The sequence below is a fragment of the Oryzias melastigma genome, linkage group LG21 (genome assembly GCF_002922805.2).
Source record: "Oryzias melastigma strain HK-1 linkage group LG21, ASM292280v2, whole genome shotgun sequence".
Taxonomy (NCBI): domain Eukaryota; kingdom Metazoa; phylum Chordata; class Actinopteri; order Beloniformes; family Adrianichthyidae; genus Oryzias; species Oryzias melastigma.
In genome coordinates this window covers 18548062-18562470 of record NC_050532.1, presented here as the reverse complement: position 1 = coordinate 18562470, position 14409 = coordinate 18548062, and the positions used below count along the sequence as shown (strand labels likewise).

At 37.3% G+C, this 14409-nt stretch overlaps 2 protein-coding genes across 10 annotated transcripts in view; one reads left to right on the top strand and one right to left on the bottom strand.

Annotated features, from left to right (window-relative positions):
- Window positions 1–1131: 1131 nt before the first annotated feature.
- Window positions 1132–5813, bottom strand: zgc:172182 (coiled-coil domain-containing protein 89). Of its 4 annotated transcripts, none has more exons than XM_024286926.1 (7): window positions 5668–5813; window positions 3150–3490; window positions 2709–2839; window positions 2537–2631; window positions 2380–2456; window positions 1394–1493; window positions 1132–1305 (listed from the first exon to the last, which is right to left on the bottom strand). In XM_024286926.1, the coding sequence occupies exons 2-7, from the start codon at window positions 3440–3442 to the stop codon at window positions 1213–1215; spliced, it is 789 nt and encodes a 262-aa protein (XP_024142694.1). In that variant the 5' UTR covers window positions 3443–3490; window positions 5668–5813; the 3' UTR covers window positions 1132–1212. The 4 variants fall into 4 exon arrangements, with proteins under 4 accessions (XP_024142694.1, XP_036065543.1, XP_024142693.1 ...); XM_036209650.1 differs by lacking the exon at window positions 5668–5813 and adding an exon at window positions 5088–5249; XM_024286925.2 differs by lacking the exon at window positions 5668–5813 and adding an exon at window positions 4609–4748 and having other exon boundaries at window positions 3150–3487.
- The window catches only part of lrp2a (low density lipoprotein receptor-related protein 2a), a 55957-nt gene continuing 46813 nt past the window's right edge, over window positions 5266–14409 (top strand). For 5 of the 6 annotated variants that reach the window (XM_036209648.1, XM_036209647.1, XM_024286916.2 and 2 more), the window contains exons 1-10: window positions 5272–5404; window positions 8944–9051; window positions 10312–10434; window positions 11721–11837; window positions 12246–12356; window positions 12449–12562; window positions 12657–12773; window positions 13237–13380; window positions 13463–13582; window positions 13668–13796. In XM_036209648.1, the coding sequence (XP_036065541.1) occupies window positions 5335–5404; window positions 8944–9051; window positions 10312–10434; window positions 11721–11837; window positions 12246–12356; window positions 12449–12562; window positions 12657–12773; window positions 13237–13380; window positions 13463–13582; window positions 13668–13796 (1153 nt within the window). In that variant the 5' untranslated portion in view covers window positions 5272–5334. Of the gene's footprint in view, window positions 5405–8943; window positions 9052–10311; window positions 10435–11720; window positions 11838–12245; window positions 12357–12448; window positions 12563–12656; window positions 12774–13236; window positions 13381–13462; window positions 13583–13667; window positions 13797–14409 lie in introns of all 6 variants that reach the window. The other variant, XM_024286917.2, reaches the window with a different exon arrangement.

Sequence of the window (14409 nt, the reverse complement as noted above, 5' to 3'; positions counted from 1 at the left end):
GCCATCATCCCGGTGGGGTTTAAATTGGAGCTGGTCCTGTGCAGACTGGCAGAGAATTTGTGGGGCTTTCTGAGCTTGGGGTGAAGAGGCTTTGTATTCCAACGCTTCAGGCGAGAAGTAATTAGAGGAGACTTTCTGACACAAAGGAATGTTGCACTTACTGATAGTTGGGGGGGTCATTTTGTGTCTTTTCTCTAGTCACATATTCCCAAAATGTGTAGTATCAGAGGTAATTTTTTTAGACATATTAATGCAAATTTATTGTCTAGATAGAGATACAGATACAGAGTGAGTTGTTGGGTTTGATTATATATAGAAGAACATCATCTGTAAATAGGGCTATTTTGTGTTCTCTATGGTTAATTTTAATTCCTCACATCTTTCTGTTTAATCTAACCCATTGACTCAACGGCTCAATAAATATTGCAAACAACAATGGAGAGACTGGCTAGCTCTGTCTACACCCTCTCTCTATTTTGAATGAGTTTTTCAGAGTTCTATTAATTTTAATATGAGCCGTAGTATTCTGATAAAGGGGGTCTATAGTTCTAACAAATGTATTACTAAAATTAAAGACAGACCAAGGACGTGGGGTTTCACCATCTTTTAAAACCTAATCGAAGGCTCGAATTAGGATTGGCGAGTTTTTTTGAATAGAGAAGGTACCACTCTACTGGGTAGCCATCAGTGCCTGGAGATTTGTTCACCTTAAGTGTTTGTACTACCTTTTTTAATTCATCACTAGATATTTCAGCTGACAAAATCTCATTTTGTGCTTCTGTTACCTTTGGCAAATTTTATGTTTTGAGAACAATTTTTAAAAAAATTGCATATTTCCTGATGTTGAGATGAGTGAAGATCCTGGTAAATTGCCTCAAAACTCTGTTTTATTTCCTGAGCCATATACTTAATTTGCTTGGAGGTCGATTTTTTTATTTTATATATATATATCCTGTTTTATTCAATGATCTCTATTTGCCGAGAAAATTGTTTATCAGGCTGAGAGCAGGAGCCGAAAAGTTAGGTTGCCACCATCTTGGCCTCGTTCAAATTTCAACATACACAAATGTAACAAAGATACCTTTGAATATTAGGGAAGGTGAAGTGTTAAATAAAAAAAGAATAAAAAAGTTTTGCATTTTTGAGCACTCCTTTTAAAGGATATTTATTTATTTATTTTTTTCAAAGAGTTGCAATGTAAGACACTGGATATTAGATTTGTCTAATCATATCTTGAAGTCTTTTGTTCAAGTTTCTTTCCCTCTCAAGAAGGTTGGTGGTGTGCTCTGTGAAGGCTTTGAAATCCTGCAAAAAAAAAAAAAAAAAAAATCAATAAGGATGTTTTTATCCTTAAATTATTGGTGATTGTTGAAATTGGTAAATCAAGACTAACCATGGTTAGTTTTTTTAATTTTGCCTTGCATTCTTCAAGGGCTGATTCCAGAGATTTTACTCTTGAATCTGTATTCACTGCTTCTGCCTCCATTTCAAACCTGAGGAAATTAAAGGACAAATATTCCATGAACTGGTCTCTAATGGTAATGAATAAGAATATTCATTACAAAAATAAAATAGAAAAAGTCAAAAACTTAATTATCATGGAACACAAAGAAAAACTTTTAGTTTGTTTTAGCTTACAAAAGATGAATTCATACTCACATCAACCTTTTTCATTAGATATTATGTATATAATTAATGTATTTAACTCTATATTTGGACCAAGAATGACCCAAATCTCCTCAGTTTGCATATTGTTCACATAATTAGTTTAAAAAAAACCCCAGTGGTGACATTAATTTGGTCATTATGTATTCATAAGTATCAAATTATTATCTTAAGGCCCTGCAATTATATATTTAATAAGAAGTCATGTTGATACCAGTGGGAGTAACTGTACTCTCTCTCCTCAAATGGGATCCCAGGCGCCAGTGGCTGCCATTGACTGTATGTTAAAATATTTTTTATAGTCAATGGTGGCTGCATAATCACAGTATGTCTATGTAAACAATGTTTATGTATTTTTTTCCCTCATTATTTAAGAACAGGGTATTATTAAAGATAGCTATAAATAAATTAAGAAGAGAAAGTGAACCTATGTATCTTGACTTTCGCTGCCTAGATCTTGATAACAATTTGCATTTAACTTAAGGCCCTATGGACCTGTCGTCCATGCACAATTTATGATTTTATGCAAATAAACATTTTTTTAAACAAGTTGCTTAGCTGCCAAATAAATACAATTATTTTTTTCATTTGTCATGTAGCTGAAGTTGCTTTTTTTTCAACCCTTATCCACATTCTAATCATCTTACGGCTGTAAACTGTTCACTTAACAAGTAACATATCCACAGACGAGGGATCCCTGGTCAAATAAAATACCTTTTCTGTGCCTCAATCCGAGCTTTTTTCTCTTCTTTCCATTTTACTTCAAGTTGAAGAATTTCCTCTTCTTTTTCCTGTCGTGAATAACAGTTTAGATGTTAATACATTCATTGTCTCTTCCTGTGCTAACCTGCAATTATAACATTTTACTCACCTGTAAAGTTTTGTTTTTCTTCTTTTTCAGAAATTTGTTTTTCTCTTTTTTGATATTTTCTGTGATTTCCACCACTTCAAGCTTTTGTTTAAAATCTAGGTAGAAAGGTGCACATTTGTTTTGCCACTTTAGTAATAAAATATAGTTTTCTGTGTGTTTTTTTTTGGCTTACCTTCACACATTTCCACAGCATCAGTGTGGCGCTGTTGAGCATCACACAGCTGACCCAATAAGGAATCCTCTCTGCTTTTGTGTTGAGCTGCTTGTTCTTGGAGTTTCAACTCACATGCGGCTAAATCCTTTCTTCGGTGTGCATATAATAGATAGTAGGTTTTCAGTAAAACGAGAATCATCAGAATACAAAACAAAAAAGAGTAAATAATGCTTACATGCCTCACTTACATAATGTATTTTTCAGAGAAAAAACTATTTTATATATATTTATAATAATTTCTTTGCCACAAGTAACATTTTAAAACATTTTATATGTTATATGATGCACTGATTAAAAATGGTATTAACACTATAGGTGACTTAACAACAAGTTTCTTATTGGTAATCATGAACCGACTCTTCTCTATAGTGATTGGAAAATAGTATTCTAATATCTTACCGAAGCTGTTGGTTTTCTGTTGTTAACTGAACATTATGCCTTTTTTGAAGCTCCATGGCGTCCTTGTCAGCGGCCAAGTCAATACATCTGATTTTCAATGCCTCTGCATGCTCTGTTTTGCTGGCCAATTCCCTCTGCAGATGTGCAACTTGGACTTCGAGTTCTGAGTTGATGTTCTGCATGGCAAGATATCGATGAAGCGTTTCCTCTGCTCTGTGTTTCAGCAGTGATATCAAGTTTGACTGCTCTTCTATCCTTGACCGTAGGATCTTTTCTTCTTCGAAGTCCTCCATAGCAAATGTTGGAGGATTCTTATGCGACCTTAAAACGCTGTCCGTCTGCTGTTAGAACAAAAGAAAGCACCAAGAGTTAAAGAAAGACACTTCAAACTCTCCGTAGACTCAGCCTAGTTAAGTCAGATTAGTTGCATCATTTATTATTTCCCAAGAATGGCATGCCAAAATAATAAAGAAAAACATTTAATAAGATTATTAATAATAAAAAAACAAATTCAAAAATGTAGGTTATACAGAGAATTAGTCTACCGTTTGACCAAACCAATGCCTCTTTTAAGGAACAGACATGGAGTGGCCCTGAGGGAAACAAATTGTCTTTGCTCCTCAAGCCATTTAGGATGTCCCCCTTTAAGGAAGAGCTGCCAATGTGTTCGAACCCTGCTGAAAGTGTAGGCTCTGATTATAATTGGTTTATCAGATGTTTAATGTAATCTGTCTGCAGATGGATGGAGAAAAGAATAAGGGAGGGTTCAATACAAAATTCAGTAAAAAAATAAATTGTTTCAGCATAATTAAACTACCTTTTACAACAAGAAGCCTTTTTTTATTTAAAGCTGCATTCATTTTAGATTTTTTTCAAGGGAGTGATTCAAATTTTAAAGTCACTGATTTTTTGTGTGTGTGAAATAAATTCAGAATTAACTTAGCTATATTAAATAGTTTTATTTAGTACTTTTTGGTACTGTATTTTTGAAAATAAAAAAAAAATATCTAAAGTTCTCAAATATATTTCACCTTAAAAACAACATTTTCTGCACAATAAAGCTATAAAAATATTTTTTTATCTTAAAGTTGCATTCAATTTGGATATTTTTTGGTGGGTGTTTGTTTACACTTTCATAGTTTTTTTATAAATTCTAAATGAAATTAGATTAAATACATGTATCTATTATTTAGAACCCACATTTCTCAAACATATTTATTATTTTTTTTTTTAATATTTCACAATTATTGATATTATTATTGGAAAAGGTTGTTAATGGTTGCAAGCTGCTATATTAGCTTACTAAATTAAAAGTAGTAACGCTTACATCTTATACTATAATATGAACAATTATTTCAACTTTAGTTAAAGTTTTTTTTTTGGTATCTTAAAGTTACAGCTTGCATTTAACTACAAAAACAAAATACAAAAAAAAAAAGAAAACAAAAACCTCACATACCGCCACCACTTTGCTTTTATTTTTAGGATCCTCCACATTCTCCTGGGAAGCCATCATATCAGAGGTTTATTCTCAAAACAAAGTTTTGTCCCCTTTAAAGAGTATTTTTTGTTGTAAATCACCATTAAGTTGCCCCGTCACCATAGCAACCACTTTGGTGCCACCCTCCGACTTTAAACCAGAGACGGGTCGAATGTTGGTTCCGACGCTCAGCCGCTGAGGGGCGCTAAAACCTTTCCCAAGAACCAGAAAGGTTTGTTGGACAAAGTTATAGATTTTTAAAGTGCACATTTTAGACTAATACGTTCATATTGTAGTTAAAAGAATAATTGCGTTAGTTTTTGAGGATTTAAAATCTAAATTGTGGGTGTAAAGTCTGACACAATTAGCCCGCTGTTTTGCTAGTGCGGTTTGTTTATCCTTTCATTCAGACGCTTTTTGGTTCCCAACCGTGGGTGAAAAATAATAACAGCGACAACCTGCTGGGAGTGTAAAATCACTGGCACTCGGGACACGTCGGACCTGCATGGCATTATGCAGATTCCAGGGCCAGAGGGATTTATCCAGCGGACTGCGTCTGTGTGGGGGAGCGGCATACCCGGCCTTTGTGCACGCCCCCTTTTCATCAACTAGCGGGCCAAGAAAGACAGAGGAAAGCACCAGCATCCCAGCTTCAGTCCTTACAGCTCCTCCATCTGCACAGCGGAGCTGGACGGACTAGCCAGAATGTGGAGAGCTCTGCTGCTTAGGTTCTTTTTCCTCTTCATATGCTGTGTTAGATGGTGCAACTCTGAGGGTAAGCAGCATTTTTACTCCTTTTAACTTCTCAAATCTTTTTATTTTTATTTTTGGTCAGCAGAACTGAAGAATTCTCAGAGAAACTGAAGTGACTCACTGAGTGCACTTGTTGCTCATTGGTATAAAACATCACAGCTGAGGCTCAACAGCTACAACATCTCACCCTTTGAACATTTAAAAAGCATAACATTGTTTACATTTGTCACACATTTGAGTGTTTTCAGTGCTGCTTCCAAGTGAAACAGGTTGCTGTGGACCTACCTCATGGTGTTGAGCACAAAGCCTGCAGACAGATTGGAAGTTCTCTTGAGGAACTTTTGCCTGAGCTTTACTGTTGCTAGGTAACAGAAAAGAGCATGTGACTTACAGACAATCTGTGAAGAGCCGGAGCTGCTGGTACAAATCTCATTCACTAGAGTGGACTTTTAAGATGTAAACTTTGATCTTAACTATTTAAAAAGAAAAAAAAAGTATAATAATAAGGGTCTGTTGTGTGCGAGATAGGACACAAAATGCAACTTTTTATATGACAGTTTGTTGTGTTAGCCCGGCTAGATCCTGCTGCTCAAACTGTAATCTGCTTTCTTTTTGCTCAACCCTTAGGATGTAAGCTCCTTAGTGTGAATCAAGCAACTAATTACGCTGCAGCTGCTGCAGAATAGAATCATTTCAACGGAATAATGTAAAAGGAGAGGGGCCACTTGTTCCGTTTTTCCTTTCTAAAATATCCAGCACACTTTCACACAAACAAAAAAACCTAAAACACATGAAGAGCTCATGCTTAAAGGCCAATATTGTAGGGTTGACCCCTGCATGGGGGCATAAAAATAAATCACTTGGCATTTCCTTTAAATGTGAGCAGCTGCAGAAATTGTTGATGATGACAGCTAAAGTGTAGAAAGTGATGACTAGACTAAAACAAAAGTATGGTCAGCATGTTCATCATTAACCCAGTGTTTATACAAATTAACAAATTGCAATAAACTGGAGGAAAATATAAATATTTTGAAGCTGGATTTGGGTTTTTTAACCAATACAATCATTTATTTTCCTGTAGAAAGGCAATTTTTTAAAGATGCATGCAAAAAAGCACAGAAAAGGCTAATTGTAAAAGTTATTTACAAAAACCTCTTGGTTAATGATTTATACATTACTTAAAGAGGAATTCTGCTGAAAAATGCTTACTGTGGCAATAATAGCTAATTTGATGGTCTGAAAATTTCACAGTTGATGGATTTTTAACTATTCTGTGACAGCATTGCTGTTTTTAACAAACATAATAGGTGAGTAAAGTTATTTATTTCAGTAATGATTAACAGGGAACTCTATTCCACTAAAAACCTGACACATTTTGTCCTGATCAGTTTAGTGCTGCCTAAAAAACAGTATTTTTAATTTTATTAGTAAAAAAAAAAAAAAACAGCTATTCCTTTAACTTTTCAAACCTAGCACGTGCATATAAAACCTTGCACATGCCAGCTTCTTTCCGGTGTAAAAGCCTAAATCCTTGAGCAATTCTCAGAGTGCAACTGGAACACAGTCAAATCAAACCAGGAGAAAATCCTTTTGTAACCCCTCCAGGCTATATTAAAGGCACAAAAGGTGGAGTTTGGTCAACTTTGGCGAGCTGTACAGAGCCAAAATGAGTTGTCAAGTACCTTTAGAGTTGCTTTATGACAGCTTAATTTATGGTTCTTCACACAACGCTCCAGAGTGTGGAGCATTCTTAGGTTCTACCCAGACAGAGGCTTTATTCCTCTCTTTATTTATGCCTCCTTTCTGCTCCCATGCCACTGCCAAAGCCCCTCGGTTTTTAGCTGCTTTTGAGTGTACCACTGAGAGCCAAAGTCACTTGTTTGGCAATTGACTGCATTCTGCCGCATTGATTTCCATATGAAATAGGTCGCAGCACCTCGCTCTGACAGCGTGGAAGGGTCCTGCGTCTCATTCTGCCAGCAGTTGTTTTCTTCATACTGATTGAGAGCAGAGGCCTGCGACACAACAACACAGGAACAAAAACAGATGCAGTCAACAGGTGTTTTCTAAATCTTAAAGGTTGTTATATTTTTTGCAGGCTACAGATGCTTTAACATTCCCTGTGCATTCTCAGAAGGACTGTTTTTTGGGTGACACCTCAAGTTATGAGTTTGCATCCCTGCCGCCACCGCTTTTGTACCATAGTACTTTCTCAGTGGGGTTTGAGGCGTTAGCGGCGCTTCATTCTAATGAAAATTTCCTCTACTGCCCTTCTTTGTTGGCAATAGCAGGGCGCCCTTATCCCCTTGCAGAGATAGAGCAGCACTCTCTCCTGCTGTGAGTTTTAGTTGCTAATTAGAGAAAAGGAAAACATCAAATTAGTCAAAAGACTCTGAGAAAGTAATAAAAACATTGATCATTTGACTCTTTCCAGTCCATGCAGACATTTTGTGTCAATTTTATAAATATTTATCAATCGTGAGTTAAAAATGTTATTTTTCATTCATTTGATTCATTTTTTCATTTAAAATTTGTACATTTAGTGGCTGAATAGGTTCAGTGTACAACGTCTTATCACCTTTCCCACAAGAAACAGTGGAAACAGTGGCTGCATTTGAAAGCTTGTAGCATATTAGTTTCTTTCTGGCATACAGTTTCAAGCTGCCAACCCGGGCCTGCATGTATAGTACTTACACACCTCGATTTTTGGCGGGGTGGAATTCATTCAACAATTTAGACTATCTTTTTTTTTTTTTTTTGATTTTTTGTGACTGCCCTGCGCAGGAAAAAAATAATAAAACTTTTATACATTGGAGATTATTGTATTTTTGTTCTGCAGAAATCATCCTTTGACACTTTTTATCATAGTGAATTGGTAAAAAGAGATAATTTTGTTTCCAGGAAAATGCTAACGCGGGTATAGGACAGTTGCCATACATACATTCTAGATTCCTTTAAAGTTTCAATAATATTCAGGTAAATAATATCTATGTTTTCCAAAGATTGGGAGAATTTCAACAAAAAAGAGGGATGGTTTCCAAAATGCTGATTGAAACTGCCCACATCCAGCACCAGTCACCACCTCTGCTCCTGAGGAATTTGGGTTGAAATGACTGTGGTACCACCTAGTACCACTATTTATTCCAATTACACATCAAGACAGAACCAGCATGCTCCATTAATCAGACTGCCAAAGAGACCATCAGAAATGCACATTCCTGTTTGATTGGGCCTGATGGAGTACTTTGCCTCTGAACTATGCTGCTTGATTCTATCTTTCCTGGAAAACGTCAGGGAAGGTAGAGCGGTGCTACCTTATCTCTACAGATGCCACTCTGTGAGAACATCAAAAGGAGGTTTGGGAAGAGTGCAGTGAGGGTTGTGCAACTGTCCCGTGGGGGGGATGGCTGGCACGCTCGTCTCCAATGTATGTCATTGCGGTTAATAGCATGTTTTCCCAGTGAAGAGCGATCTCATCCCCCTCTTTGTTGAGGTTTTACATTATTATTGTCTATTAAGAGTTTTAAAAATGTGTACTGATAGAAGACTGAATGTGTGCAGGGTGTGAATTGGGGCAGTTCCGCTGTGGGACAGGTCAATGTATACAAGGGGACTGGCACTGTGATGGGACATCTGACTGTGTAGATGACTCAGATGAACACGACTGCCGTGAGTAGCTGCTGTAGATAGTAACCCGGTTTCTGTTCTGTGACCATGCATGTCAAGCAGTTATTGTAAAAGATAAGATGAACAAATCTGATTTTTGGAGTCATTTTTGAATATAATACACAGATATCATCAACTATTGAAAGTCTTTGACTAAACACCTGTTTCATTTGAACCATGTGTAGCAGAAAAATAAAAAAAACTTTAAAAGAGGCCCAAATCATAACCCGTCCACCACCATGCTCGACAGTTGTGTTAATTTCTGTTGTCATAAAAAATGTTTAATTTAGTAAAAGAAAAAAAAAACAATTGTTACAGCTCTTTCTACTAGATTTTTCTTTAAAGATCATTGAATTATCTTTATTTATAAAAGCTGGTGTTTTATAGTTACACAATATGACCTTTGACTGTGGGGTGTCAAACTCAATCACACCTTAGGTTGCGGGCCGAACAGGATAAACATTTTTTTAACATACTAAAACAAAATTTTTAAAACTTAAAAAAAAAAAAAAACGTAACTTTTTAACATGACTATAAATAAAAACGGACATGAATATTATTCCAGAATAAATCAACCTAAACTTTAAATAACTTTCAATATTTTACTCTCCATAAAAATCTATTTTATACAAGTTAGAAATAATCACAAGATAACTTTGGGCCATTAATAGGAATAATATAAAATATAATTACCCAGCGGGCCACCGGGCCTTGACTTTGGCACATATGCCTTAGACAATATTTTAATTTCTATTTTATACATTTTTATGTATTTTTGTCTTGTAAAACAAAAAACACTTTTTTTTTTGCAGTTTCTTACTATACCTTTAACACAGATGTGTTATAGTCCAGATATGCTTGAGAAAACTCAACGCCAGATTTACCTTTATGTCAAAGTGACTGTAAAATATAGATTATTAGATTTCTGGTCCCTTCCGTTAGTAGGTGAAATGTGAGGTAAAGGAACAGGGGGACATGAAAGAGGAGGGTCTCGTACTCAAAATAAAGCGTTGAATGGAGATTTAACTAAAGAATTAGTGAGAACATTTTAGTTTGTCACATGTTCTGATATTTGAATACTTAAAACCAAATAAATTGATTTTTTTTTTTTTTAATCAGAAAATTGATGTTTTTGGTTTGATGCTTCAATGGATGTTATTGCATATATACTTGTAGAAAATGTCTTTAGAAAAAAAATAGCAGTATTAGTAACTGAAATTACTTATGAATTATAAATGATGTCATGTGTGTAAATTTTGACAGCTCAGGTAACATGCGATGACAGTCACTTCCAGTGTTTGAGTGACGGCGAGTGTATCCCAGATGTGTGGGTGTGTGACGATGAGGAAGACTGTGAAGATGGCTCAGATGAGAGGCAGAATTGTCGTAAGTACATTTGGTGTGATCATCCACTATTCATAACCAAGCCTGTAGACTGTATATGAGATTTGGACTGAGTGACCCCTCGTTCCAAACAGGAAGTACCTGCTGGCTCCAAGAAGGCAAAATGCCATAGAAGAACCATTTTTGTTCTGTTATCGTTTTTAACCTGTTCTTGGTAATCCAACATTTTTTTAATGATGTGTTTTTAATTTTTTTCTCTTTATTCAATTCATAAAGTGGCCAATTAAATGCCTAAATATAAGGGGTTTTGGGTCGAACATTTTAAGTTTGACAGATTTTGTGTAGCTCTTCTAGTGGTAGGGGTGTGGACTTCCAACAAGCTCACTTCTGATTGGGGAGAGTAGTTGCCATAGCAATGCCTATTCAGACCAATTCAGACCAATCACTGCTTACTGAATGTGTTTGGCTCTTACTTGGCGGCGTCTGATGTTGTAAAAAAAAAAAATGGAAATTGAATTGACTTCCTTCTTTCGGAACCAGAAGTAAACCATTTTCTATGGGTGACATCATACTCACCTGGTCCAGTTCTCATATGCAGTCAATGGGCCAGACTAACAAACAGATAAGCCATACAGACTCTAAACACTCTTTAACCATTCCACAGTTAGAATGTGGACTATATCTGCACACTAAACTGTATCCTTATCTTTATTCCTATTTATCTTTTTTAGTGTTTTTAACATGTTCTTGTAGTATTTTCCCTCATAGTGGAGGGCACATATAAAGGGAAATTAAGCTAAAAATGTAATTTTTGAGTATTTCTTGACCTAAATCATTGTGAATCAGGAGCAGACAAAAAATGCAATTTTAAATAGATCATACTGGTATTCTTTAGGCAAAGTGGTCCAAAAGCTCCTTGGTCTGTTCTATTTTGATGCATCCTTTTGTAGATCCATGTACGTTTTCCTTTTAATCATCTGATCTGGCTCAAATCTGTTTGGCTGGACAGCTCCAATATAATTTCTAAAGAACTACTGCTGCTCTGCAAAAACTTTGCAGGAATGTTGGCTAAAAACACGTAGCTTTCATTATTAATAGACCACTGGGAACAATTTCACAATAGAACAAAAAAATAATTGGAGTGGGACTTTAACCTAACTGCAGTTGACAAACTTTTTGAATTTAGTTTTTGGAGACTCCCTGCCAGGGATATACTGTAGATTTAAACACAATCTTACTCACCTGTGAGACCGCACAAAATCTAATCTTACAATTAAGAAGGTATATAATGGAATTCCATCTAATTGTACTTTTCTGATTGATCTTAGCTGGCAGGACGTGCTCCAGCGATCAGTTCACCTGCGGCAATGGGGTGTGCATCCCATCACTATACCGATGTGACCACACGGCAGACTGCTCAGATGGATCTGATGAAAGACATTGCAGTAAGTCCTCGTCTTCAGGGTGGTGTCCCTTTTCTTATTCTCTGGGTTTCCTGGTATTTTAATCAATCTGTTAGAATTAAGAGGCTAGCTGACTGACAGAACAGGCCACAATATGCTTCTTTCTTTTCAGAAGTTGATTGCAGATTCTTTGGTGGATTAGTCAAGCTGAAGTTAGCTGTTATGCCATTCTTGTGCCGACATGGTACTCACAGTGTTGCACGCTGTGGTAATCTCAGCGTTGCATAAAGGATGCTGTGGCAACTGCTGGTGTTATGGTGTGCTTTCAGGTTTTATGCTCACATCCTTCCCTTTCAGAAGCCCCTTTTTCTTGGTAAAAGGGGAGAAGAGCACAGTTGTCAAGATGATTTGAGTGCTTAACATTGGCTTGATGATGGGTTAATCTTACAGATTACTCTGAATGTACACAACTGAGGTGCACTAATGGGGCCTGCTATGACCGGACACAGCGATGTGACCACGTACTTGACTGCCGTGATGGGTCGGATGAGGCAAACTGCTGTAAGAAGTTGATCAATTTCATCAAAGTGTTGGTAAATACAACTAAAGGCATAAAATCATCCCTTTTTTTGTCTCTGTTTGGTTTTCTTTAGCACAGCACTGCAATGCGGGTCAGTTTCAGTGTCATAATGGACTGTGTATTCCTCAACGCTACCTCTGTGACCACGATGATGACTGTGGAGACCGCAGCGATGAGCTCAACTGCAGTTCGTGCTGATCTTCTTTACTCCGCCATCTCCATAATGACCTGTTTTTGACCAAGCAGAAAAACAAATCTGTCATTGTGGCTTTTTCTTACAGCGTATCCCACATGTAAAGGGAACTATTTTACCTGCCCCAGCGGTCGCTGCATCCACCAAGTTTGGCTTTGCGATGGAGAAGATGACTGCGAGGACAATGCAGATGAAAAAGGCTGCGGTATGGATGGAAAAGTTGAAATGAAGTGCTTACTTAGCGTTTTTTGGGATTAGCAAATCTCAGCTAATCCGGTGACAAAAACCACAAAAAAAGTAAAAACTTGAGCTGTGGAAACCTGATTCATCTTTAGTCTCCTTGGTTGTTTTGGTTTGGCAAGATTGGTGCCTACGTTCCTTCAAGTGTGTTATTCAAATGACTCTTTGTGGCAGAAGATTGTGCAGCCCCCCAAAGGGCTTTAGAATTCCTCCACATGGCTGTGAAGACTGGGTTTTGAAGAGACGGGCTGCTGAAGGCCCCTATGTTACCCCTTTTCACAAACAAACACTCAGCTTCACTCCCTTTTATCACTTAAAGTGATTTTGAGATCCTGATAATTGTAAATACATTGTTTTTAATAGCAAAAAAGAGAGCATGTTAAGATCTGCTGTTTTTTAACTTCATTTTGTTTTAAAATTTTCTTCAGATAATGTCCCACGGGAATGTTACCCACGGGAATGGCCCTGTCCATCTTCTGGGAAATGTATCCCAGTGGATAAATTGTGTGACGGCAGAGTTGACTGTCCTGACGGAGAGGATGAAACGAACACCACTGCTGGCCGCAACTGCAGTCAGTAAAAATGCTTATCCACATTCAAGCTGACTTTGAATGTTAAAATATTTACTAACGGTGGGATTTCTGCACCGTTCAGGTATCTGGAGATGTGCGTCCTTGAGCTGTGAGCACCACTGTCACGCTTCCCCTGATGGAGGAACGTGTTCCTGTCCATCCGGATATGTGGTCAGCAGCAATGACAGTCGCTCGTGTGTAGGTAGGAATCCTTTAGTTACATTTTCGAACATATTTTTTAAAGTACATTAAATGTCAAATTGAATCCGCTGGTTTTGATTGTGAAGATTTTGACGACTGCTCCATGTGGGGAGTGTGCGACCAAGTGTGTGAGGACCGAATAGGCTCACATCGCTGCAGCTGTCTGCAGGGCTACGTTCTGGAGCAGCACAGACACTGTAGGGCTGACATCCAGAGTAAGTGGTACTCATTTTTTTGTTGTAAATATCCTACGTTCAGACTTTGTATGATGCATCAGATGATGTGTATCAGCTTAAAGACCCACTCCAATGAAAATTGTGTTTTTGATGTTTTTAGCGTATTCTCGTGGCATTTATCCTATGGTGGAGGACAATTAAGATTAAGGCCCAATCTGAATTCATCCCTTCTCCCTACCTCTATGTTTAGCCCTCCGAATGGAGAGTTAAGGAAAAATAGTGTCTCAGAATTCGGACGTCACTCTCACTTGACGACGGCATCAACTCGTCAGTTGGCTACCTTAGCACGGAGCTTCCAGCGCTCGAATATACATAGCAAAATCGGTTTAATAACTTTCAAAAAAGTTAATGCTAAAACCAAAAATCATTACTTACATTTAAATGTAAACTTCTGTGCTTCAGAGCACACCCACGTGAAGAAAAGCGCTTCTCCGCCGCGGCACAGCGCAATACGTAACCCCCTTGCGGCAAATGGGTCTGTATATCTCCACTTGGAGGGATGGCCTTTTAAAAAACTGTTTCAGACTCCCTTCCACTACAAATGCCCTACAAATGGAGGGATAGGGAGAAGGGACAAATTCAGATTGGGCCT

Bases quoted from the DNA above. Each gene is read 5' to 3' on its own strand.
- zgc:172182 (XM_036209650.1), bottom strand. From the start codon at position 5,234: ATGAAAAGGGGGCGTGCACAAAGGCCGGGTATGCCGCTCCCCCACACA. The intron at 3,491-5,087 runs GTTGTCGCTGTT...TTGTTCTAACAG, and splicing joins TGATTTTACACTCCCAGCAG to CAGACGGACAGCGTTTTAAG. The intron at 1,494-2,379 runs GTATTTTATTTG...TAATTTCCTCAG, and splicing joins CGGATTGAGGCACAGAAAAG to GTTTGAAATGGAGGCAGAAG.